This window comes from Chanos chanos, chromosome 13 (assembly GCF_902362185.1).
Source record: "Chanos chanos chromosome 13, fChaCha1.1, whole genome shotgun sequence".
Taxonomy (NCBI): Eukaryota; Metazoa; Chordata; class Actinopteri; order Gonorynchiformes; family Chanidae; genus Chanos; species Chanos chanos.
Window position 1 is genome coordinate 20,870,278 of NC_044507.1, and position 25,644 is coordinate 20,895,921.

General features: G+C 43.3%; 1 protein-coding gene across 1 annotated transcript in view; it reads left to right on the forward strand.

Moving 5' to 3' along the window:
- Positions 1 to 571: 571 nt before the first annotated feature.
- Positions 572 to 25,644, forward strand: part of rbfox1 (RNA binding fox-1 homolog 1) — a 103,199-nt gene continuing 78,126 nt past the window's right edge. The window contains exon 1 of the mRNA XM_030790111.1: positions 572 to 670. Within this exon, the coding sequence (XP_030645971.1) occupies positions 572 to 670 (99 nt within the window). The remainder of the gene's footprint in view (positions 671 to 25,644) is intronic.

Consider the following 25,644-nt stretch of genomic DNA (forward strand, 5'->3'; position numbering starts at 1 on the left):
CATCTATTCCCCGCGGTGAGTCAGATGCATGCTGAAATTCCGGTCAATGAAACAGACGGTGTCCCCGGACTCATTTGACAGCACATGAGAGACAGAGTAGGCAGTAGCCGAGCGGTTCCCCTTGTGAAACGGGCGATTCAGTTAGCAGTTTTAGCCTTCAACTGCGTGGGAAGTTGAATCCGTCCAGCGACCGATTCCTGTTTCACTCTCTCTGTCTCTCGCAATACTGAGCAAATTTGATATTTATAGCAAGCAAGTAAACAGGGCATCGCGGTTTACAGTCGCTCGCATAAGTTCACGGAGAGAAAAAAAAACCACTGACACGCATCCTATTTACCGTGAGATAGAGCGCACGTACTGGGACGCCCTTTCATTCAAACAAAACCCAACTCGGGATACATAGTCATTCTCGATACATTCTCACACACCTGGGTGCTTCCGAAGAACAACCAGCCACTGTCGGTCCGGTCAAGCAATTTCAACAACCCGTGAAACTCGGCTACCGAGACAGGACCAGCCGACGCGCATGCAAGCCTCGTCCATCGCTGTGCGCAGACTGCATAGAAACACAATGCAGCATCCCCTCGCGGGCGGAACATGCGTCGCTCTGCCTAACGTGGACCTTTGTCCCCAGCTCTCCTGTGCCTTGACTTTCATGTACCTACAGCAGGTGAGTGTTGGTTCTTTGCTCAGTCAACGCGCGTATTCTCGTACTCATTTGCAATGGAAAACGAGTCTATGTGACTAGCGTGTTTTCCGCGCGCGTGAGTCCGTGGCACACTGATTAAAGTGGACACTTTATTACTGATGGATTTGTTCGGTGAATCGAATAGCACTGTTTTTGTCCCCAGTACTTTAGTATTTGATTATTATTTGTGTTTATCCTGTGCGTTTTGCATAAATTCTATGGTCACCGCGTACAACGTGCTCCTTTGAAACAATTATAATTATTGGTGTGAAGCAATATTAATTAAGTGCAGCATAAATTTGAGTGTCAATTTACTGTATTTCATAGTGAGCAGCATAGTTTGCACGGAAGTTAGTTTTGGATCTATTTACTATCTTCTTGAAACATGATTAAAGTCTATCTATTGCTCATGCTGTAGACAGATTATACAGAAAATTGTTAAATCAACATGTTTTCAGTATAGGGTGTGTGTGTGTGTGTGTGTGTGTGTGTGTGTGTGAGACTGTGCTTGTGTTTCCATACCTGTCTCATAAAAACACATGTATATATATTTTGCAAGTATGGATGTGTTGATGTGTTTTAAGTCATCAACAAAGACAAGATGACATATATTTATCTTATATTTAACAATATTTAACAATATAATATTTATCTATATTTTGTCTTTTACTCTACAAATCTTATGCCCTCATATATGTACTATACTGTAATTCATCTCATATACTGTGATTCATCTCATATACTGTAATCTACTGGATCCTCATCCATGCCTGTTTTACACTGTGACTAAGCTCTTGTGTTGATGACAATTCTAAAAGATTTATCAAATCAAATGTTAATATGTGCAATCGATCAGGCATCAGATTCAGGCTGTCACTGCATGTCTGTTCTCAGACTGAATGTGATGGAGATCAGTGATCTCATTTGCTTTTTTGTCTGTCTCACTCAGTAACTATTAACCTTCACTGGCACCTCTAACCTTTGTCCCGTCCAATAGAAATTGCATTCTATGTCAATTTAATTGCATATATGTCCAAGTGATTCTCTCTCTCTCTCTCTCTCTCTCTCTCTCTCTCTCTCTCTCGTGTTTTTGTGTTTACAATTAAGGGAATGTGTATTACTCATTCGGTTCCTGTTTGTTACATATCATATTTTGCATACTCGAAATAGAAGATTTCCCAGCTATTTTTATCTTCCATGTTATTATATTTGGTTGATTTAGGTAAGAAATGTGTTTTAAAAATTTCACAAAGCCCAGCACATGTGTTATGATATTGCTTTCAGCATTCATATGCTCATTTACGTGCTACTCTGTGTGTGTGTGTGTGTGTGTGTGTGTGTTCATATGTGTGGAGTGAACGGGGAATCTGGGTCTTCGAGGCTATTTTTAGTTAAGATGTAAGACATTTTGAATACATCTGACTACAGATGTATTCTGGGTTAGCTTCAGAAGACAACACTGATGGGGTTTTTTTTTTTTTTCTGTTGCTGTTGTTTTTTTTTTTTTCCTCTTATAGCGTGTCACATGTGCTGAATATGCAGAACAATTCACGTAATGTAAATAAATTCACATTGGGTTTTGGCATTTGGAGTCTGAGGGAGGAATGTAACTCTGTCTCTGAGAAGCGAAGCCCACAGGACTGTGGAGAGTAGCCTGGAAAGCACTAGCATCACGAGGCAACGTCGTTTTTTTCCCCGACTTGGTTTAATAAAGGTATTTTATTAAACCAAATCAGAGAGGAAAGGACGACCAAACATGCTATGGTGTTTTTTTTAAACAAAACGACTTTTAACACGAACAGAGGGTTATTCTCCAAACGAAGCATTTTTGTTGCTGAGACGGAGATGTTATAAAATGAGATGTTAGCATTTTTGATTGTCAGCTCAAAATATTGGTCAGGTGCATTGTTTGTTTACAGGCATATGTAAGCGGTGTCATATGTTTTATGCTTTATCAGTCCATACACTGTACTCGCCCAGGGAGCTGTGAGGCACCCGAGGAGTCAGTGTGTGTGTGTGTGTGTGTGTGTGTGTGTGTGTGTGTGTGTGTGTGAGCTGTGTGCAGGGGCATTTGCACAGAGGCAGGGGCAGGTTTGAACAGCAGTAGCACAGGACCTCGCCTGACCTCTGGAAACCAGGGCCATTTGGTGTGACCCGTTCCTCCTGTAGCCCCTGGACCAGGCTCTGACCTGGTGTGGGAGGTGTGGGAGGTGTGGCCGCCTGCCTTCCCTAGCGAAATCAATCTCCCTGGCTATCTGCGCCTCTCTCTCTCTCTCTCACTAAATCTTTCTTATACTTTACCTCTTCTCCAAAGCGCATGGGTCCACTTTTAGTAAATCTCACTCTCTCTGTGTGTCTGACTCTGTCTCTCTCTTTCTCTCTGTTTCTCTATGTACCTCTCTCTTGCGCTTTCTCTCTCTCTCTCTCTCTCTCTCTCTCTCTCTCTGTGTCTCTCTCTGTCTTTCTGTCTCCTCCTCCCCTCACTCACCTCCCCCCTCTCTTCCTCTCTCTCCTCACCGTTCCCATCTGCCATGCTGCTGACTGTGCGCGATTGCGCTCTGTCTCTGCTTCCCCTCCATTACATAGGGCTGAGCAGTGCTCATTTAGCTAAGCATGTGCAGCATCCAGATGCCAACACATCCCTCTGTGTGTGTGTGTGTGTGTGTGTGTGTGTCACACAGGCCTTCACGCTGCCACTGTAGTCTGTCCTTCTTTAAATGGTGTGTGTTACGATCCTTTTCAGTGAGGAGACACTTCTGTTACAGCAATTATTCTACCTGCGTTTTTTATTATTCTCACCCAATGTAGCTGCACCAATCCAAATTGAGGCCTTGTTCTGAAGGAGTATTTTTAGATGGAGAAAGTCAAGTCTGTGGAGAGATCTGTCTTTGGCATACTTTGGAATGTTCTGGAACAATGTTTTTGTGTTTTTTTTGTTGTTGTTTTTTTGCTTGTCTTCATAGCTCTTGTAGAATTACCCTCATTTTGTCAAAAATTCTTTTTCAAGAAAATGTTTTTCTTTTTTTCCCTCCACAACATGAAATTTAATTCAATTAGATTCTCTTTACTTTCTACATCAGATTGGAAAAGTCTTCCTAATGCAAGATAGTCTGCTTATGTGTTTTGATTTTAAATCTTTAGAGATTTTTTCTCTCTCTACAAAACAAAACAAAACAAAACCCCACAAAAATAGCATGGTTGAGAGTACTGCTCAAACTTCAGTTTGAAAAAGTAGCTAAGCCGTCTGAAAGATAAATTAGAGATGATTAAAATTCTCTAGCCCTCAGTTCCACCGCTGCTGTAGCAGTCTAAATGAAGTTCTCTCCTCTCAGACGTCTGCATTGGCAAACACACACGCAGCCTGAGAAACAGGCATGTCCAATCCTGCTTAAACATCTGCTGCAATGACTTAACTTCAGATATCATTTTTAATAGCAAGTGACTGTATCAGTTATAACCTATAGTTTTTCCAAATCCCTTGTATGTCCTTAGCATATGAAATGATCAAATTCAGAATTGAGATGATGGTGGTGTAATCTGTTTTTATAGCTTAGCTGTGTCAGACTCTGCTCCGTCGTCATCTGTTCGCTCTGCCGATGAGTCGAACGGAGCGGAGTGTCATCGTTTTGTTTTTTTTTTTCCAGAGCGTCCATGCCTCTCCCCAGTGTCAGAGGCAGGTACGGGTTTGAGCTCTTTTGTCTGTCATGGCCCAAAGCTTATAGGGATTACATCCTTTTGTCCATCCTCTTTCCCCGTGCTCATGATACAACCCACCCCCCCCCCCCCCCCCGCCCGGCTCCTTGTTTGATCACAAACATGAGGGCTATCGTCCTGTCTTTGACTCCCATGTTTGTGTTTGCGTGAGTGCTCGCGCGTCTGCAGGCAGGAGTTGATATATGTATGAAAACGGAAGCGGAGACCATCTGCCAGGCCTCTGTGGGTACATGTGCTCCAGTTTATGTGTGTGTGTGTGTGTGTGTGTGTGTGTGTATGTGTGTGTCTTTGTGCGTGTGTGTGTGTGTGTGACTGATTAGTCTATCTCGATCGTAATAATGCGTGTTCGTTTTTGCAGCTGTTGGACTATTTAGACTCTCCTCTCTGTGTTTTCGTGTCTGTTTCGGAAAGGTCCTTTTGCCCTAAATTGAGTTACACACTGATTCCTCTCTCTGAGTCCAAGGCTTTTTTTTTGTGTATCTATTTTTTGCTGCAGAGAGCAGCGCCTCTACATCCGTTCCTACCAGGGTCAGCATGCTAAACATTTTTTCCCCCAGTCCAGCAAGACCACAGCTGATTCACTAAGAACATGATAATCAGGTGATTGGTTAAATCAAAAGATGCTGTACTCAGCAAAAGTTAAAAAAAAAAAAAAAAAAACACACACACACACACAAAACCCCATACAGAGCTGTGGCTCTTGTTAGGCTGTACTGAGAAACCCAATATTATAAAATAAGTAGACATATCATGAAATAATAGGTGCATTTTCAGCAGTCAGTGTGGTGCTGTTTTCCTGTTATAATGCTATAAAATGAATAGACGTGAGATGAGCATTATGAGGTGTATTTTCAGCAGTGAGTGAGGGCCTGTTCTCCTGTTTTCAGGGCAGACAGGACTCTGCTAATCCAACGCGGTGCGAATGAGCTCATGTTGCGTGTGCTTTTTCTGCCATCGGCGACGCCATGGCTGTTTTCATGTATGAGCACGCAACCACCGCTCTGTCTGCATGCATGACTGGAGACAGAGAGAGACAGAGACAGAGAGAGAGGGACACAAATGAGAGTCCGTATAAATTGAGAGAGAATACAGACAAGAGAGAGAGAGGGACAGAAGTGACCGAGACAAAGAAAAAAAATGAGCTTGTATTTTTCCCACGTTCAGTGTTTGTCTTACGACTAACCCTCCGATGCGATTAGCCAGCCGTGGAGGACTTTGCGTTAGAGCACAGCTTTTTGTGCCGCAGTGTTTAACACATCCAGCTTCGACAAACGGCAGCTCCCGCGGAGCAGCGCTCGCTCCGTCCAGCCGCGTCTGCGCTGAGCTGTGACAGGCGTTACCGAACGCGCGGTTCTCTCCTCCAATCGCGGGCCAGCACGCGAAAGAGCGGCGGAGAAATATGTTGATTTAAACAGGCCTGGCGTGTGGAGGAACTCAGTGCAGATCAGGCACTTTGTAATGGAACTATGAAATGAAATTGTATGGCAGCCAGCTGGCACCTCATTAGACACAAACCTTACTTATCAAGCAAGTGTCACAGAATCCCCCCCACCCCACCCCCCAAAAAAACCTGCTTCACCTTTCATTAGCTCCGTGACTGCGCCTATCAGGAACCTATGAGTACTCCCTCCATTATTCAGATCTTTTGGAAAAAAATGGGACTGATTATTATTATTATTATTATTATTATTTTTATTATTGGTGGGCAGTAAGGGCATGAGCAGCTGTCTCATTAATGCTCATTAATATTTAATTCTATGTTTAATTCCTGAATATAACGGTAATAATGGTATTGGGGTGTATGGGTATTTCATCCAATTGGACACGTTTGTTAGCGATATAAATATATATATATACACACACACACACACACACACACACATACATATATGTGTGTGTGTGTGTAAGGCAGTGCTATGCATTTCTAACCTCTGTCTGTGAGTGATTAGCGAGGCATTGGCACAGGCCGTAGCGGATTGGCTGGTTCTTAATTGTAGGTTGCGGTGTTTAAATTTGGTCCCCCTGAGGAACGCTGTCAATGCCTCGTGCTCTTCACTCACTCATCACTGATTGAGTGCATCCCTTCTTTTTTTTTCTTCTTTCTTTTTTTTCCTTATCAGCCAGTCTGTCCCTGGCCCCAGTGCTGGATAGAGAGACGGTGTGGTAATTAGAGAGAGAGAGAGAGAGAGAGAGAGAGGAAGAGTGAGAGAGGCTAGGAAAGGCCCCCAGCTGTGAGGAGCTGTCCCCCTGTTTTGATCCACAGCACTTCTGTTTCCTCTTTTTTTTTTTCCGACCCAACTCGCAAACACACGCAGAGTTACACAGAGACAGCTACATTAAATGGGCCCAAACGAGGAAGACTTCTAGCATTAGCATTAATCTAATCCCCACATGGTGAAGTGAATGGTCTTCCACTGGAAATGGAGAGGCACTGGACCTCTGCGGCCTTAGAATAAACCTGTGTACATTTACATTGAGTGGGTAACTAGGCAACCCGTCCCCAACATTCTATCTCTCTTTCTCTTTGCCTACATTCTCCTTTTTTCTGTCTGTCTTGTTACGTATTACGTTTGGATCAAACATAGAGTGCTGTGGCGAGCAGGTCTGATAGCTTTCAGACTTAACACGTACAACAGAAACGCTTTACCCGACCAGGCTTCTGCGTTCCGCTGATCGCCAGACGGATACGCTCAGCTGGAGAAATTCCACAAGTCGTTTTCATCTGCATGAATTAATACTCTCGTTTATTAATTTATCATTAATGAGGAGGAGTAGCGAGAGAGAGCGTGTGGAGGCAGGGACGCGTTGGGCTTTGCTGTTTGCTCTTTCGCCGCGGTTCGGGGCGAAGTGTTAAAAGAGGCCGATAAGGTTTGGTGTTTGTTGCGCGGCGTGCCTTGTGTGATGTACTTCATTTGAAGTGAAAAGGAATGACTGCATCAGGTAATGTTAATGTGAGAGGGGAGGACGTGCGGAGAGGAGAGAGGAGCTCGCCCTCAGATTCGATTTGCTCATACTTGTAATTTGAGCGGGGAGGTTGTAACATGGTTGCCTAGATTAATTAAAGCTGGCCGTCTGGGGATGGAGAGACATAGCAAACTGCCAAACAGTCAGAACTGACGAACACAGTTCACTCTCCCTTCGGCTGATTTCTTTTCAAGTTAACGGGGGGGGGGGGGGGGGGGGGGGAGATTTATTGATCCAGATCACTCACATGTAGTTACTTAAATGTAATATTTTAGCACTTTTAAACCTGATTTCTTTCATTTGTTGCTCCGTTTCTAATGGGAATATGGATTTATTACAGCTGTTTTCATTTGTTGGTGTCTGCTAACCATATTTTCTCCGTGCTATTTTCCTTTAACAAATTCTAATTATTTTCCATGTGTGATCAGTTACTGTGTGTGGTGTATGATTCGGCCCCTTGGTTTGGACAGCAGGGTAGCATAGACCACTCAGACTCTTGTCATGTAGGGTTGCAGTGTAGGGTTAGCTGTGGTAAATTTTGACTGAGAGAAAAACAGAGCGGAGCTGCACCAATAGGACGACCCCCTGTGACTTAGCAGTGGGCCATCTTCTCAGATTGGAGCTGCCTGCTTCAGCAGTGAGCCATCCTCTCAGATTGGAGCTGCCTGCTTCAGCAGTGAGCCAGCTTCTCAGATTGGAGCTGCCTGCTTTAGCAGTGAGCCATCTTCTCAGATTGGAGCTGCCTGCTTTAGCAGTGAGCCATCTTCTCAGACTAGGATCTGCTGACCAGTGGTCATTTTTTATTCTTCTTTGTTTCCATTTCCTTTTTTTTTTAACTAAATGTTTTATTTATCCGCAAAACCACCTAATGAACTGGAAACCCTGACAGGCTTATTAAGAGTCCTTGGTTCCTCCCAGAGTGGACTTGTCGTGACTTCTCTCTCTCTTTCTCTTAACTACTTCAGAGGAAGGAAGGGGAGCGTAATGAGATTAAGAGACGTTAAAACGCCCACTCATACTGCCATACTCCCCTTTTCTAGAGATGTGAGGGGAAAAAAAAGAAGGAAAAACCATCAGCATTGAGTGCTTTCGACGGTGCTTTATAAGATGCCATCCACCAAGACGTGGTGAAGTGTTTAGGGGAGGGTTTGTATGTGTGCTTTGGACTGTTAAAACATGCTTAAGGACCTAGCATTACATGCACCCATAAGCTTTCCCAAATATGTCATTCGGCACAATCCTAATGACATCGTCTCCATCAAAAATTACGGACGCTGTGTCCATAGAAGCACCTTTTATTTTAGATTTTTATATTTTGTTTTGGGGGAATAGGCAGGTTCATCATGCAGAGACCACCCATAGAGAAGCTGGATCAATATCAGCACACAGAACCCTCTCCCCACGAAACAATGGTACAGCCCTAATCAGAGAAGGCAGCAGTGGTCTCACTGGGGCCTGTTTGGTTCGCTTTTTTTTACAGGCTTTGATATTTAGTATGCTGGACAATTGAAGAATTCACATCATTACAAGGAGCGTTTTCCTCTTGATGCTGGAAGAGGCAGCATGTACATTACACTGGTCAACGTAGCAAACTTGCTTTGCTCCTAATGACCGTAAAGTCAGCACTAAACCGACCTTCACAAAGGGGAAAAGAAAAACATGAAAGGGGTTTCCTTTTTCGTTTTTTTTTAGGAGGTTTTTCTTTTCTTTTCTTTTCTTTTTCTTGTTCTTTTTTTTTTTTGGTGACCCAGTTATTTTGTTTGCATCTCTTGTGTTGCATGACAGAAAATCCACTCCCCATCCCAAAAAGAAAAGGAAGGGAGAGTGAAAGAAAAGAGAGAAAGAAAAAAAAAAACACACTTTTGCTACTACTCTCACTAGTCAACCTCATTATGTCTACTGGCATTTTAACTCCTTTTGATGATTAAGTGAGAGGAAAGGCAATGGGTTGAGTCTTGTCTTCCCCAATCCTGACACCATTTCAGTACACAGCATCTCTTCCCCCCCCTCCTTTGTTCTTCTCCACCAAATACGTTTCGGAGGAGAGAGGAGAAAAGTCTTTAAAGCTGGATCCCCAAATGTGTGAAATCCTTTATTTTATCTGGGTCAAAACAGCCTCGAGAGCTTCATCAAAGGCCAAAAGGCTTTCCGAGGTGCTTTTCCAAGACAAAGCCGGGGCGGAAAGACTTTAAATAATTTTGCTTCCCTTGTAATGTTTTTTTCCTTTCTCTCTCTCTCTCTCTCTTTCTTTCTCTCTCTCTCTCTCTCTCTCTTCCCAGTTGCCTGAAATAGAGATCATGGTGTTCAGGTTTTCATCACTCGGTGCTGTGATTTGGACATGACTCCATTCTTTTCTTCTCTTTTTTTGTAGTTTATTTCTTTTTTAATGGCCATGTGTACTTGTTACAGTCCAAGTCAATGAGGCCATGTGAATACACGTCTGACCCATGTGCTGCAAGCTGGGTGAGATGTAAAGGAACGGGCACTGGGGGGGGGGGGGGGGGGGGGGGGGGGCAGGACTGGGGGGGCGGGCGGGGTGTTGTATTGGAGTTGCCAGGTGTTCCACAGATGAGACTAGTGAAGGGCAGTGACCGTAGCTAAAAGGGTAGAGGTCTCTAGCTGAAAAGAAAACAAACCAAACCAAAAAAAAAAAAAGAGCGTTTGCGGCTTTGGACGATGGCCTTGACTGTTTGTAGGTGCGTGCAGCGTTTGCGTGGTTGTGTCCACAAGGTGAAACACAACAGGCAAACAGCTGTGGCCTTTGTCTGTCCTGTTTGCACACACATCCTCGCCGCGGTATTGGATTAACACCGCGGTAAGTAGACGGAGGGGTATAATAGCTACTCTTGAAAGGATGAATCCTACACGGCCCCACCGCAGCAGCTGGGCACTAGGCTGCCAACGAAAAAAAATTAAAAAAAAAAAAAGAAAAGAAAGGAAAAACAGTGCAAACAAAACCCCTACAGAATGCTTTCAATATGAGGACGCTTTTCTTTCTCTCCGAGTGCATTAGTGGCTCGTTTTGGTAAATGTTTAGTAGGAGGACATCATCATTCTTAGCCCTCTTTTGTGTCTTTTCCATAATGAACCACAGATTTCTGTTGCTATATCAGCCCACATACTACCGCGTTTATGCAATAACAGATAAGAGCTAGGCTTATGTTTATGTATATATTAAAAAAATGATATCCCTACGTGATGCTGGCCCGCCTATCTGTTCTAGGTCTTTGTCTTTTGTAGGCATGTTTAGAATATGTGTCTACTGAAGAAGACAGTCATTCTGTGGAGTGATGTGACTAGAGTGGACCCTGCTGAGGTGACGCTATAAGGGCAGGACAGTGGTACTCTTTCGGGGCTGCGAACAGACGCCCCGCTGGCTCTGAGTCCCAGTGATGGCTCCTTTAAATACCGCTGCGAACTGTAGATTGATCCCAGTGTGGGGTTATCGTAGCACTCCGACCACGCAACGCCGCCGGGGGGCCCGTCAGTGGAAACGTCGGAGAGAAAAAAAAAAAAAAAAAGAAAAGGCGAAAAGCACATTAACATTTTAACGTGTCATCTCTCTCCGTCGCAGTGATCTGAGGTTTGCAAGCCTTTGCTGTGAAGGTCCGGTGAAGACAGAGGAGGCAGGAGGGTTGGGGTGAAGATGGAGGATTGGGGCGGAGGTGGAGGGGGGTGTACTGCAGAGGGGAACAAGGCAGTGACAGGAGAGGTAACAGTGATACAGGGCAGTTAAGGGACAGGCTCTCCGGCTTACCGTGCCTGAGGAGAAGAAACAGGTGCAGGCCTCAGTAGGAGTCTTGTGCCCTGGATCCTAATGCGGCTTACCATACGCTGCTCATATCCTTGGCTAAAAGTCCCTGTGTGTGTGTGTGTGTGTGTGTGTGTGTGTGTGTGTGAGTGAGTGAGTGTGTGTGTGTGTGTGTGTGTGTGTGTGTGTGTGTGAGTGAGTGAGTGAGTGTGTGTGTGTGTGTGTGTATGTGTGTGACAGAGAGACTGTTTATAAATGTGAGTGTTTGTTAGGCATGCTGGAAAAAGGGAGCAGTACAGTCCCAAAGATAGACTCATTTCCTTTGAAAATAATGAATGCCTGTGTGTGTGTGTGTGTGTGTGTGTGTGTGTGTCTGTGTGTGTGTGTGTGTGTCTGTGTGTGTGTGTGTAATGAAAATTTGATGAGAGTCCTGTTTGGAAAGGGGTCATTATTCTGTTACATTTTGGTGGTTATCTCCTTAGAGATACGGGCAAAATAAATAAATAAATAAAAGGACAAAGCAACTTTCCCTCAGTCTAGTCATTTAGCAGATCCTTTTCCGTTATCTTTAGAAATAATAATTGTCTGAAAATTATCAGCTCGAATATAACTGACTTAGGGAGAAAAGAATTGGTTCAGAATTTACTGTTTTAAATCCTATTGTAGTTTTTTTTTTTTTTTGTATGTGGTTAGCTTTGCCTCACTGAGGCAGGATGCCTTTAAAAAAGGCTGTATCAGGTAACAGTAAACAAATTGATTTTGACTCCGCGGGCATTCATAAAGAAACTTGGATCTGATAGGCATATTCCAGGAGCGAGTCTTAATTTGAAGTTACGGGAGGCCTTGGCGAGCGAATCGTCTCAGCCGTGGGATGCGGACTCTCTGTGACGTTCGGCTGAGGAAGATTCATGTCAGCCGCAGGGCTGAATATGATCATTTCCTGTGTGTGCAGGAAGTGTACCTTAGAGTTCTTGCTGGCTGGTGAATTTGCATGATGACTCCCCTGTCATTAATACAGCGTGTGATTCAGAGGCAGATTTAGAGGAGCAGACATTCCGCAAGGTGTCCAAACATGGCGTTATAGCACCGGCTCTGTCTGAGGGTGAGAGATAGATTGCTGTGGACTTTAGAGGCTGCTCGTAATTTTAGTCGCAACCCCCTCCCCGAACCGAACAAGTCAACCCTGACAATTCTGCCCCATCCCCAATCATGTTGGTAACCCTCAATCCACCTTCTGAATACCTGGGTTACCCTCAGCCTCGCCTCTCTTTCTGTGTCCCTGTATTCACCGACAGACTCACTGTCTCTCCCACGCATTAGCCTAAGCCCAGCCTTTATGTTTGAAGGTGTATGTCTGTATATACATTTTGTATGTGTACACTCAGTTGAATTTTGGCAAGTATACAAGCCTGGTGTGTGTGTGTGTGTGTGTGTGTATGTGCATTTGTATAAGTGTGAGTGTGTGTGTGTGCCTGTGCAGTGTACACTTAGTTCAGTTTGGGCAAGTGTATGAGCCTGTGTGCGTGCGTGTACCTGTGTGTGCGTCTGTGTGTGTTTCTGCATGTGTAAACATGTATGCATACATTTAGAAGCCCTCACTGGAAAGAATTTCCTACACTGTGATCATCAAATCTGACGCAGCGCTTAAAGAAATGATTTCAGTGAGGGTGGTGTGTGTGTGTGTGTGTGTGTGTGTGTTGAGGGAGGGAGGGGGTGTTCTACAGCCTTTACAAATCTTTGATTCATGTAAAAACCAATCCAGCCTCTGAGACTCATTACGTTATTTATTTATTTACTCAAAACATGACCTTTTCAAGGAGGACGTTTACAGCTGGAGATATACGAAAACAAACGAAGCCTCTTTCTCAGGAGCCTGGTCTGACGCTGCGGGCTTCAGGCCTTTCCACCCTGGCTCTTTTATGCCGTAAGCGTCCGCTCTGATTTTTTCGGTTTAAGTAGCAGAGGGCCCTGTTGATACGTGATTAAAATTTCTTTTAATACGTTAAAATCTTCCCGAAAAAGTGGAAAAAAGGTTCATTTCCGAACTTGCGTGGCGTGGTCGGCGCTGCGTCTTGAGCAGTCAGACGTGGGGAATGTCACTTTGTTAGGATAAAGGGGTGTGACGCCGCAGCAGTATCCTTTTAATGGTCATTGTTTTCTCCTGCAAGAGGAGTTGCTTTTTTTTTTTCTTCTTCTTCTTTTTTTCTCCCCCTCTGCACTTGATTCATTAGGGAGGCTCTGAAGTGGCCTGACGGTGGGAAGGGGAGCTCCTCTCCGCTCCTAATGGAATGGAAATTCACTTACACGTCCAGGCCAGCCGCTGGGGCCGCGCACGCACACACACACACGCGCCAAGCCGCCAAAGTGAGCTTTTCAACTTTGTCTGATCTAATTTGCTTTGATTGGTCTCGTAGCTTTAGCGCCCCGTGTCATTGTATACACCTCTTGTTTACAAGTGCAGCAGGAATGTGTGAAGTTTTAGCGCTAAGGAAAACAAGAGTTCCTCAAGTCTTTCAAACACTCTTTGTAACAGCGCATACCCCCAAGTCTCTGAATCAAATAATCTTGGTGGCGCGCGCATGCATGTGTGTGTGTGTGTGTGTGTGTGTGTGTGTGTGTTTGTGTGCAGGCAAATGCAAAAAGATCAAAACAATCACTTCTCGACGCTTGTTTTGACAGCCAGTACTTGACTTGAATGTCCTGGAGGTACTACAAGACATTGTTAAGTGCTTAGAGCAGTAGCCAGTCTTTTGTGAATTTTTACTCACAGCCGGATGACAAACAGAGGGGAGGATGACACAGAGGCTAATACAAGAACAGCACATTTGCCATTATTTTGTGTTCTCTCATGGAGCTTTGCTCTGTCAGAGGAAGCTCCCACACATGTGGATATGCCACAACAAGTTTGAGTCCTCAGGCTAAGAAAGCTGATAAATTCAGTTAAAGGATGTTATCATATGCATGTAATATCAGATCACTGCTGCTGTTAGTCTGAGAGTGTGAAATGACGATACCTCTGGCTTTCTCCTAAATGAAGTAGATACTCTGTTATTGTTCTCCATTTTATCACTACGCTTAGGGCAGTGTTGTTGTTCCTTTTTTTTTTTTTTTTTTTGTGGATTGACTGGTAATATTTGAGCGATTTAGCAGAAAATGATCTCACACAGAAGACAACACTTAGTAATGACCAGAAAAATGAAAAGGGGAAAAAAAGAAGAAAAGAAACAATTTTTGTACTGAAGCATTGTGTGGTACAGTACAGGATCAAACAGTTCTTGGCTTTAACACACACATGCACACACACACACACACACACACACACAATTATGCTAACTCTACTTCAGTGGAGCAGTTGGCAGCAGCTAATTTCTTATCACATTTAAAAAGTTTGTGCAATTGTGCCTCGTCTTCTTTCTCTCTTTTGGAAATATCCTGTTCTTATGGCTTGATAGAGATGGTGTGTAAACAGTCTACTAATTGGCTTCTTAACCCAGTTTGTGGCTGTCTTGCCTTGGCACAATTTGAAACCAGAGGTTGTAGCTCCCCGAAGGCGTCTGATGTGTAGTGTGAAGGCATGCTAGGAGACATGCTGTACGCTTGCTAATTAGCGTGGATCTCCATCTTTTGAACCTTTACGCCGTGCCACGTGTCTAACCTCTGCCTCTCGGTTTAGACTCGTATCAGCCTGGGGTAAATTATTCTGGAATTCGCCGTTTGCCTGTTTTTGGTTCGGAGACCCGATTTCCCGCGCCGCCACGCTCGCTGGACGCCGCTGTGTTTTACAATCAGCTAAAAACGTTTGACATCACATTGCTGGGACTTGTTAAAGGAAGTGATATTTTCTGGCAAAAAGCTGTAAACAAGATTTCTTTTATTTAGCCAGCAGTGTCTTTCTTGTTGTGAGAGATTAGAGGGGTTTTTTTTGTTGTTTTTGTCTAATTAGAACAGAAAAAAAGCAGCAGATATTTGTACGTATTGAAGAATCACCAGTTAAGAAACAGAAATACTGGAAGGGTTGGCAAGAGATCTTTGTTATTTTGGTGAAAGTGAGCAGTGTAGCTGCTGCTGCTGCGGCTGGACTCGCGGTGCAGGAGCCGTGACAGAATTCTTAAACGCGGAGTGATGCTGACTCTATCCTTTCTCTCCTCCTCCTCTTCCTCCCCATACCTGCGCGCACTGCGAGGGAGCTCAAGTAACTGATGGCATCTCAACAGGATCGATCGGTCCTCCATTGATTTGCGCATTTTTCACCCACCTTTTATGGCTTTTACTAAAATGTATGTATCAAGAAAAAACAGGAGGAAGAGAATTTGAGAGCGCGCTGTCATCTCCCTACGACCTCTTTCTCAAGCCCCCGTCTTCCCCATCCACCCTTACCCATCCTCCCTTTTTTTTTTTTCTTTCCTCTCGTCATGGGAGGCGTTCAAGTAATGGCGAGACCGCTCTCCAACGGGCAACACAGCGGCACCGCACTTAGAACAATAATTGGAATTTTTATGGTTGAGAAAGCAAACACTTTTAATACAGGCGAAAGCCCTCATGCAGCCTGGTTGGAAGACAGTGGGAAATCAAAAAGACGGATCACCCTAATCTGAGTATTGACATCTCTCATGGCTGAACAAATGGTGCAGTTGAGCTATATTCGCCTGTATTGATCCTGAGCCTGCTTAAAATTCATGCCCTTTCTCCTGGAGGTTGGCCACAGGGCAGGGTATTTACACTCCAGTCCAGCCGTTCCTAAGACTCAGCAATCCTCTCCTCCCAGAGCCCAGTCCAGCCCAGCCCAGCCCACTAACTTCATCATAATCTGGCCTGAATTAAGACTGTGGGAATTTCACATTCTTTTTCTTCCTCTCTACCCCAAACCCGCGTGTCGCTCGCTCAGAGACTAGTCGTACTCCTGGACGATGAATTAAGTTAATAGACCAGTCTCGCCCTGTGAAACACTACAATAAAATGTATACTTTAAAACATGCAGGGTTTGAAGGTTGTTGTACGTGATTACTGCTATTCTCCATTTGGAATTTGCAGCCTTGGAATGGCACTAATCGCTGAAAATAGTACTTACGCTCAAAAGCATTAATGTGTCGTGGGTGTTTATTGGATCAAATCAGTAGTTTGCACAAACGGCTAATATTACTTCGTTACGCGGTATTACGAGTAAAGTAGGGGGACGCACATGAAATTTAGAATGAGAGTAGCAGGTGTGGGGGGGTGGCGGTGTGGGGGGGGTTGTGGATGGAGAAAGCATGGTGACAGGAGAGCACAGCCCAGCCCAACCATGTTAGCTTGGCTGACTAAGGCTAGCCTTGTTTTGTTCCCTCGGCCCCTCCTAAGACCTCCGAGGCAATTACTAATGACCATCCTTTCTGCTGATGGGACAAAATGCAAATGCACTTTCTCTCTCTCTCTCTCTCTCTCTCTCTCTCTTTCTCTCTCTCTGCCCCCCCCCCCCTCCCCCCTCCAGCTTTTTAATGGCCACTGTTACAAAAGCCTTATTACGCGGCACTGTTTAGCATGGAAGAGGAGCAGAGGAGAAGGAGATGAAGAAATGAGCCATTTAGAGTGAAATGGAGTAGTGTCGGGCCTTGGCGACTGGACGGGTAATGGATACACTAATATCACTTCGCTCAGTCGATGGAAAGATCAGGGAGGGTCCTCTGTTCACTTTCTGACACCATGTCAAACTAGATCAATCTGACTGCACTTGTTTACCTAATCACACGCCGGATTAGCTCTTGCTTCTGTCTACGCATACCTGCTCCTCTCCCCCATGAAGAGAATTTAGACCCTTAGATCTTTATTAGATCTATGGTGTTTTGACTCTGGGGGCCAGTGGAATGCTTATCCCTAAACTTTGTAGATTTGTTTTCCTGCCTCACCCAGGCTTGTGGCATGTTGTGTAGTATCCAGATAACGTTGTCTGATACAACCTTTTGTCTCATCTCCACGCAGTAATACACACAGCTGAGAACTGGGCTGTGAATTCTACACAGTACATTAATAAACTATCTGCCATGGCTGTTTGCCTGTATAGGAAAAAAAGCTTGTTGTCAGAGAAGATGAGAGATTAAAATTAAGATAGTCCAAACAAATTTGCTTAATCCCTGTAGTTCCATGCATGTCCTTATTCTGTAGTACATTTTTACGTTTTTTTGGCACCCATGGAGAAAGACATATTTGGCAGTGTCCACCGTCTGGGTTTGCAGTGTTGTTTTGTGGCTGGCGTGAGGGACAGGGTCAGCTTATGGGTCAGGCCGTACCAGATGCCTCGGACCAATAAATAATAGGAACCAAATGGCAGTGAGCGTGCTATGTTAATAGAGGCTGAAATTGCTTTTGAAGGTGCTCATAAGTTCCCCTTATAGATTAAGTGCCTGCATTGGAAAAAAAATAACCGCACCCAGAAGAAAATGGGAGAGCGTAATCAGGTTTAATGGAGTCGAGAGCTCGCTGAGAATTAAATAACCATTGATTTGTTGGAATGTTCCGCTTATTACCAAACGCCACTACACACACATCAGTGAAGCAGATGATATTGATGTTGGGGGTTTTTTCTTTCTTTTTTTTTTCTTTTTTTTTTCTTTTTTTAATTCAGGGTATATTGCATTAACCCCCCAGGAGCTTGATTGTTCTCGATGCCCTGGCTTCAATTTGTCTATGTTGAAGGATTCGATGTGGGCAGCCTCTTAACCTCTGGTGAATTGCAAGAGAAGGTTCTGGAGTCAAAGAATTATGGTAATGTCAGATTGGCTGTGGCCTCAGATCCCTTAAATGTTATCACATATTTATGGAAGAGAAAGTTGCCACATCCCAAGGAGGTCATCAAAAACTGCTTAGGGAAAGCGTTTTTTATGCCTCCCCCCTCCCCCTCCCCCCCCACAACCACTGCCATCACCAAGAAATAGCCATGAAATGACATCTGGCAAAAGGAAATTCTCGTGTAGAGATTAAAGATCAATGCCAGATAAACATTCTTCTCAAACCCATCACTGATCGCTATTATCAGCAAAAGACGGTTCCTTTAATCTTTTTTTTTTTTTTTTAATCTAGAAATTTCCCATCATACTGAGAAGCAAGTATTGTAGTAACAGGATTTAAAAAAAAGAAAAGAAAAAAAAAACCTTCATCCTGGTCAAGTAACGTCCAATAGCGACAGGGCTTCTAAAGCAGGGATATTTAAATCTTCCTTTTCAAAATGTTATAGTTCTGCGTTTTTAAATAGTTTATTTAGCAGTGTATTTATTTACCTTAATGAGAATTTAATTTAATTTCCTTACATTTCAACTTATTTAAATTAATTAAATTTGATTTAATTGAATTCATCCTCTTTTTTTCTTTATTATCCTGTTTCAAAGCACAGTCACCATTCAGACGACTGCTCTGAGACACTCTCAGTGGCTAGCATGTTAACCAGTATTCAGAACAAAGCTTTCTGTAATCATTCTCTCTGTAATCAGTCCTATCATATAAAATGCTCCATGAGTCCACGAGTCATGACACTCAAACTTCATCCCCTAAACTCGAAAATTGAGCGTCGCTCCTATCAAACAGAATGAAACATGCTTTAATCTCTTTTCCCATAGATCCTGCCAGATATCACACACACACACACACACACACTATATATATAGCTTTCTGGAACTTGTCTGCCCCACTGCTGTGGAAAACGATTTCTTAACATAAATAGATGTATGATGTGTGAACTTAGATATGAGATGGTGTTGGTGATATTTCTCCTGTGCTTGGACCTTGGTGTAAAAAAAAAAAAAGGGGGAGATGGAGATGATCCTTATAGATTTGAATGAGTGCAGTCATCATGCACAGGGTCCTTAGGGCCGTTCTCGCCTGGCAAGCTCTCGCTATGAATCATGGGAAGTGGACTGATGGAAGACCATTAGGTTGCACAATCTGATTTCTTATTCTTCAAACTTAATATGAATACGGAGAGATTGAGGCTGGAGATGTAAACGATTGGGCTGGAGACGATGAGGAACTCTTTCATCTTGCGCACGCTGGGTTTGACTTGAGAGAGCTGGGATCGCCTCCCGCGCCGCGGCGAGCTAGACGTGGGGGGGGGTTGGGGGCACTATTGCAGTTGATGCTATAATAAGCTGTAAAATATTGGGAGCTCGGTTCTGGGATAACATTGCGGTTTTCGAGGTTCAGTAGGTGATTGGATCTGGTGTCTCAGTAGTGCGCTAGCTCAGCTGACATGGATCAGTAAATGAAGGAGCCTGGGCCAGTGTAACAGGCTCTGTAGTTTTTTTTTGGGCAGTGAGCGATTGGGTGGAGAGAGGTTATGCGAGGACACGCTGCTCTGCGGGTCAGGCACAGATGACCGGTCCAGATGGAGCGGAGCTGAGCATCGCTGGGGGGGCGGAGGAACCACGAGAGGGACAGCTCCTTCGCAGGCGTCCCACGCAAACTCGCCCCCGAAACGAATCGCTTCACATTCACAGCTAAGCCTGTATGTCAGACACATCGAATAAGGCCTTACGACCTCATCCTTAAAGGCATCAGAGGCTATGCTCTGCTCAGTGTGCTAATAAAAACATTTACACAGTCATCCACCACATACAGGCCACTGCTGAGAGCTTGCACATAAACATGATGTCTTAACCTATGCATCGAGAGCGGTCCTCCTCGCTCTGTTACGGTAGCATGTGAGGGTGATCGTTTTTGTAATGCTTCTTACCTGTGTTGGCTGATAAAGGCCTTTCTCGTACACTCCCTCGCTGCCCTCCAACACCCCCCCACCCCCACCAACCCCCCACACCCCCGCACCACATCCCTCCCCTCTTACATTCTTTCCTTCCCCAGACTGACTTAGCTCCAGTGGTCCCTCTCTGGGAAGAGTCAGCCCTGGAGGGGTATCAAAGAAAGACAGATGGTTTCCCCGCAAACACCTCCTCCAGCACTTTCATCCCTCATCAAACTATTAATTCATCTGTGTGGATGGGTACGTTCACACGCGCGCTACCCCGATGAATATTAATGGCGTTTTTGATAACTCCCTACATTCGCTTTCCCGGTTACTCGTTACATGGTTCGGGCTGATTAAAACGAATCATTTACATAATTAACATATGGTTCTAGCGCTTGCTTTAATATGCTGATTACTCCAATACTTTTGTCCCAAGTCAGTGGAAGTGAGACCGTGGCAATTGTTTGAAGTAATGGTGGTGCATTCCGGCGAGGGTGCCCTGTCGTAGCCCAGGGGCCTAAAGTAAGTGTCTCCAAACATGTTTTCAATGCAAAAAAAAAAAAAGATTCAAACAAAAGCTTTTATTCTGCTTTCCAGCAATGTAATGTAGAATCCCAGCAGAGTTTTAGCCTTTTAATATAAACGAGGGTAGCCAGTGGGACCACTGCTTCTCCACTGCTTTGTCATTGTTGTTGACAGTAATTGCCATGCAAGCTTGCATGCTGGAGCTAGTTTGAAGAGCAGCGTAGTCTCCTCCTTACTCCCAACAATTGGGACGGTAATCACGGGAGGCCCTCGCGGAGATCTGGGGCTCAGAGCGGTGTCCTTTTTTTTTTCTGCTGTGACTTTGGTTACAGTTATCACAGAAAGCTTTGTGAAATATTTTCGAGTTGATCCAGTCAGACGTGGTGGAGAGTACGTCTTAGCGAGGGTCTTTAGCTGCAGTCTAGCACTTTTTTGGATGAAGACTGTTGGCAAGTTCGACAAACATTTGCACAATGGAGGAAAGGCAGAAGTTTTCTCACTTTTACAGTAATTTGAGAGCACTTCACACCACAGGAGGATGTAGTGACAGCACTTTGCACTGCGTGAGAGAGAGCGAGAGAGAGAGAAAGGGAGAGGGAGAGAGAGAATGAGAAAGAGGGGTTACAGCTCTCTCCCTGCAGGCCTTCCTCTTCTGTGAGAGCACTGCAGAGTCCGACATTAGCTCAATGCACAGTTTGCATCTCTGCATCCTCTCAATGCTGAATAACATAGTCATTAGCTCTGCCATCCATGCTCTCTGATCAGTGGACGTATCTCATTCTGAAACAGAGATGGAAGAGCATTTTACATTTCACATACATAAAAAAATAAAGCACTAACAATATTCTGCAGTCATCTCTCTCTCTCTCTCTCTCTCTCTTTTCCCCCCTCTCTCTCTCTCCTTTCCTCAGGCTGGTTTTATATCAAAATGCAATCCTGCTTCTTTGAATAAGAGGCTCCACAGGCCTTGCGTGTCTTGCCAAATGCAGTTGGATGGAATGGCCATAGCCCAGTTGGGAGTTTAGTGTTACACAAACTCTGTCCTCACCATCCCTGCTCCGGGCCAAAGTGTTAGAGTACAGCAAACACTGCGTTAAGTCTGCCTGAACGCTACCCCCATCAGCCTCTGTCCATTACAGATTTAAATCTTCTTCTGCTGAACCACCGCAGTGTCACCTTGTTTTTACTGAACAAGGTGAGAGGCAGTTCAAGTCATTTTCACATCTCGTGAGCTGTTTTTTTCGTTTGTTTGTTTTTTTCCCCCTGACTTTATGCTTCGACAGTTTTCACCATTTTGTATTTTTAAGAGATTTTAAGAGATGAAAATGACCATAAAATCCAATACTGGACCAAAAGAAAAAAACTGTTTTGCCTGTGTTTATGCTCCTCCTGACTACGGATACATCTACCAAGACTCATTTGACCTTTTCTCTCCTGCAATAAAAGTAGGCTGGCTAAAAACAAACACTGGGATTTGGGTAGAGTACATACGGGGGGGGGGGACTAGCACAGAAATGTCATATCTACCCATTGGCTGCCACCAGAGGTCCAGCATTCTTCCGTACACAATGAATGTTTTCCGGTTAAAATAGTTTATTCTTGGATCTGTTTTTTTCTGTTTTTGACTGATCACGAAACACTCACAATGGATTAGCCTTGTTTTCCGTTTCTTTCTGTTTTCTTCTTCTTCTTCTTTTTTTTTTTTGCGTTTCTGGGGCAAGCCACAGCTCTCTCCTGATGCACTACACTCTGCCGCAAGTCAGATGAACAAGGGAGAGAGAAAGAGAGAGAGAAAGAGAGAGAGAGAAAACTTTTGTTTGTGGCAGAGTGAACATCTGAGTGGGCAGGTTAATCCGTGATCTGGGAGACAATGATGCAGAAAAAAAAAATCGTTTGCTGATATGGTTATCCTCATCCTTTTAATACCATTGTGAAATATTATCTTTGTTGATAAATACTGTTTTCCTCCTCTCTCCAAGTGTTTGTGTTCTACTGCAGCTAGCCTAGGAAAAAAAACAAAAACAACAACAACAACAAAAAAACAAAAACAAACAGAAACTGCCGTGCTCTCTCAATGCAAATGCGTTCAAGCAAATCTCATTTTGAGTTTGATCTGGTTTTGTTCGCAAATCGCATAAAGAAAGGAATTATGTCCATGGCTATATTATAAATTAGGTTTGGTAGGCATGAAAAAAAGTAATCCTTCAACAACATGTGTGGCTCTTCTTTGTTTTGTGTTTTTTTTTTTTTTTGTTTTGTTTTGTTTTGTTTTGCACCATGCCTAAAACTTTGTGAATATGTAAGACTTGCTTTATTGAGGGTATTGGGATGTGAAATACGTGCATTTAATTGAATAAACGTTTGCGTTCTGCCAAAATGATGGATTAAACCTGATCATAATCCCCGTCGTTCCTGTTTCTTATAACTTTTTACTCACAGTGACTGAAACAAAAGACCCAGTGATCAGATAATCTGCCTAACCTATCAGAGCCCTAAACCATATCTGAATTACTACACACACATTCAAGCAGCTAGAGCTCATTTCCAATTGTAACTGGTTCCTTTGGGGAGGGGGGGGGGGGGCAGGAATTAACGTACGTACACAGCTTGCTACACATCTGAATCACCATCTGAAGTGCCAAACTCTCAATGAAAACATATGTCCAGAATTACAACTCTACAAGTATAAACTCAAAATGTTTAACTTGACGTCTAGCTGTAATAACCTATGTGTGAGTTTGACTGAAAGAGGCCACAAACCAAAGTCATTATTGTAAGAAAACAACAAAGCTGCATGAAATGGAGTGAGATAATGGAGACAGTAAAGTCAAACCAACACAGACTGAACATATAGAAGAGTAATTTGATGAACACAGACTGAATATATAGAGGAGTAATTTGGTGAAGACAGACTGAATATATAGATGAGTAATTTGGTTGAACACAGACTGAACATATAGAGGAGTAATTTGGTTGAACACAGACTGAATATATAGAGGAGTAATTTGGTGAAGACAGACTGAATATATAGAGGAGTAATTTGGTGAACACAGACTGAATATATAGAGGAGTAATTTGGTTGAACACAGACTGAATATATAGAGGAGTAATTTGGTGAAGACAGACTGAATATATAGAGGAGTAATTTGGTTGAACACAGACTGAATATATAGAGGAGTAATTTGGTTGAACACAGACTGAATATATAGAGGAGTAATTTGGTGAAGACAGACTGAATATATAGAGGAGTAATTTGGTGAAGACAGACTGAATATATAGAGGAGTAATTTGGTGAAGACAGGCTGAATATATAGATGAGTAATTTGGTTGAACACAGACTGAACATATAGAGGAGTAATTTGGTGAACACAGACTGAATATATAGAGGAGTAATTTGGTGAACACAGACTGAATATATAGAGGAGTAATTTGGTTGAACACAGACTGAATATATAGATGAGTAATTTGGTTGAACACAGACTGAACATATAGAGGAGTAATTTGGTGAACACAGACTGAATATATAGAGGAGTAATTTGGTTGAACACAGACTGAATATATAGAGGAGTAATTTGGTGAAGACAGACTGAATATATAGAGGAGTAATTTGGTTGAACACAGACTGAATATATAGAGGAGTAATTTGGTTGAACACAGACTGAACATATAGAGGAGTAATTTGGTGAAGACAGACTGAATATATAGAGGAGTAATTTGGTTGAACACAGACTGAACATATAGAGGAGTAATGTGGTGAACAGTTTGACTCACTGGAGGCTGAGGATGTACATGGATGGATGGTCAGCAATTTCGGAATTTTCCAGAAATGTGCACCGCTCTCCGCAATATCTGTTGTGTTGCTCCTGCTTAAAACGGTTGGACAACATAAATGAAACACAGGAAAAAGAATTCAGCTTTTGAGCGTATACAAGTATACAAAGGCCACCACGCTATGCATGTTAGTCATGAAGTGGAAAAAATTCCACTGATATGTGTCAGAAATAAGAATAATGGTAAAATGATCATTAATATATCTTGCTTCTCAATGCAGGGCACTTAAGGAATAAAACAATAAGTACACAACTTATATTCACTTGTCTTACTTTTTTCTATCTAGATTTTTTCTGTCAAACTATGATATGAACCCACTGTCTGACTGAAGACCAACTTTGTGACAAATATTTTCTCATGTTTTAAGTTGTACATGTTTGACTCTCAGTAAAGACTCAGTGAAGACTCTCAAGAAAGACTCTCTGTGAACACTCTCAGTAAAGATTCTCTGTGAATACTCTCAAGAAAGACTCTCTGTGAACACTCTCAGTAAAGACTCTTTGTGAAGACTCTCAGTAAAGACTCTTAGTGAAGACTCACAGTAAAGACTCAGTGAATACTCTTGTTGCTGCATTCATGACTGGTTGAGTGATGCAAGAGAGCATGGCTGCTCAAACGGAAGAGCCCGGAGCTACAGTACAGTCAAAGCAAGAAGAAATAAAAAGGTCTTTCTCAGAGTGTGGGAGTGAGATGGAAACGTAATTGCACAACCTTTTAAATATGAGGCTCAAAATTTAGTCTTAGGTCAAAAATAACCTTAAAGTTCTCACAAGCTGTATTTAAAATTGGATCTGTGAGAGTACAGAAGAGTCTGGCTACATCTCTTTCATCAGACCAATAATTAATGTCTTATCACTGTTCAACCACAGAAGGTTCCAGCAGTTTGCATAAGCAAGCGGTTATGAAGAGCAGAATCAGAAAAAAAAAAGAATAATGGTCAGAAGACAAAGATCGTAACCCAATGTAGTCAAACACTTCACAGAATAACTGCTTAAAAAAACACACAAAACATCAGGCTCAAAAAATGCATTCAGAATTTAAATGTATACCTCAGTCTACACCAAGTGCTTGAAAGAACTTGTAACTATCGTGGGTTCCCATTCAGAAACTACTTGTAACCTAAGCCCATTGTTACATAAAACTTGAACTACTGAGTGTGGGGGGGGGGGGGGGGGGGATTATGCTTTCAGGAGTTGTCTTCCAGTCTTGTTTCAGCCTGTGCTATCTGTTACCAGCTGATAAACCAGGTGGCGGATGTGTAATACTCTCCATTTTGTGAAAGGCATTGGGTTCAGTGATTGTTCAGGTAGAAGATCGACCAAGGAGTACAAAGCCAATTTTGACGACAGCGTACACTTCGTTGCGCAAACACTGTCTCCCTCTTTCCTCAAGACGTCCCTGTATTCCTGGAGAGTAAATGCTCTGATACACTCTGTTAAACAGCTCTGAGAGCCCTCCGTGACC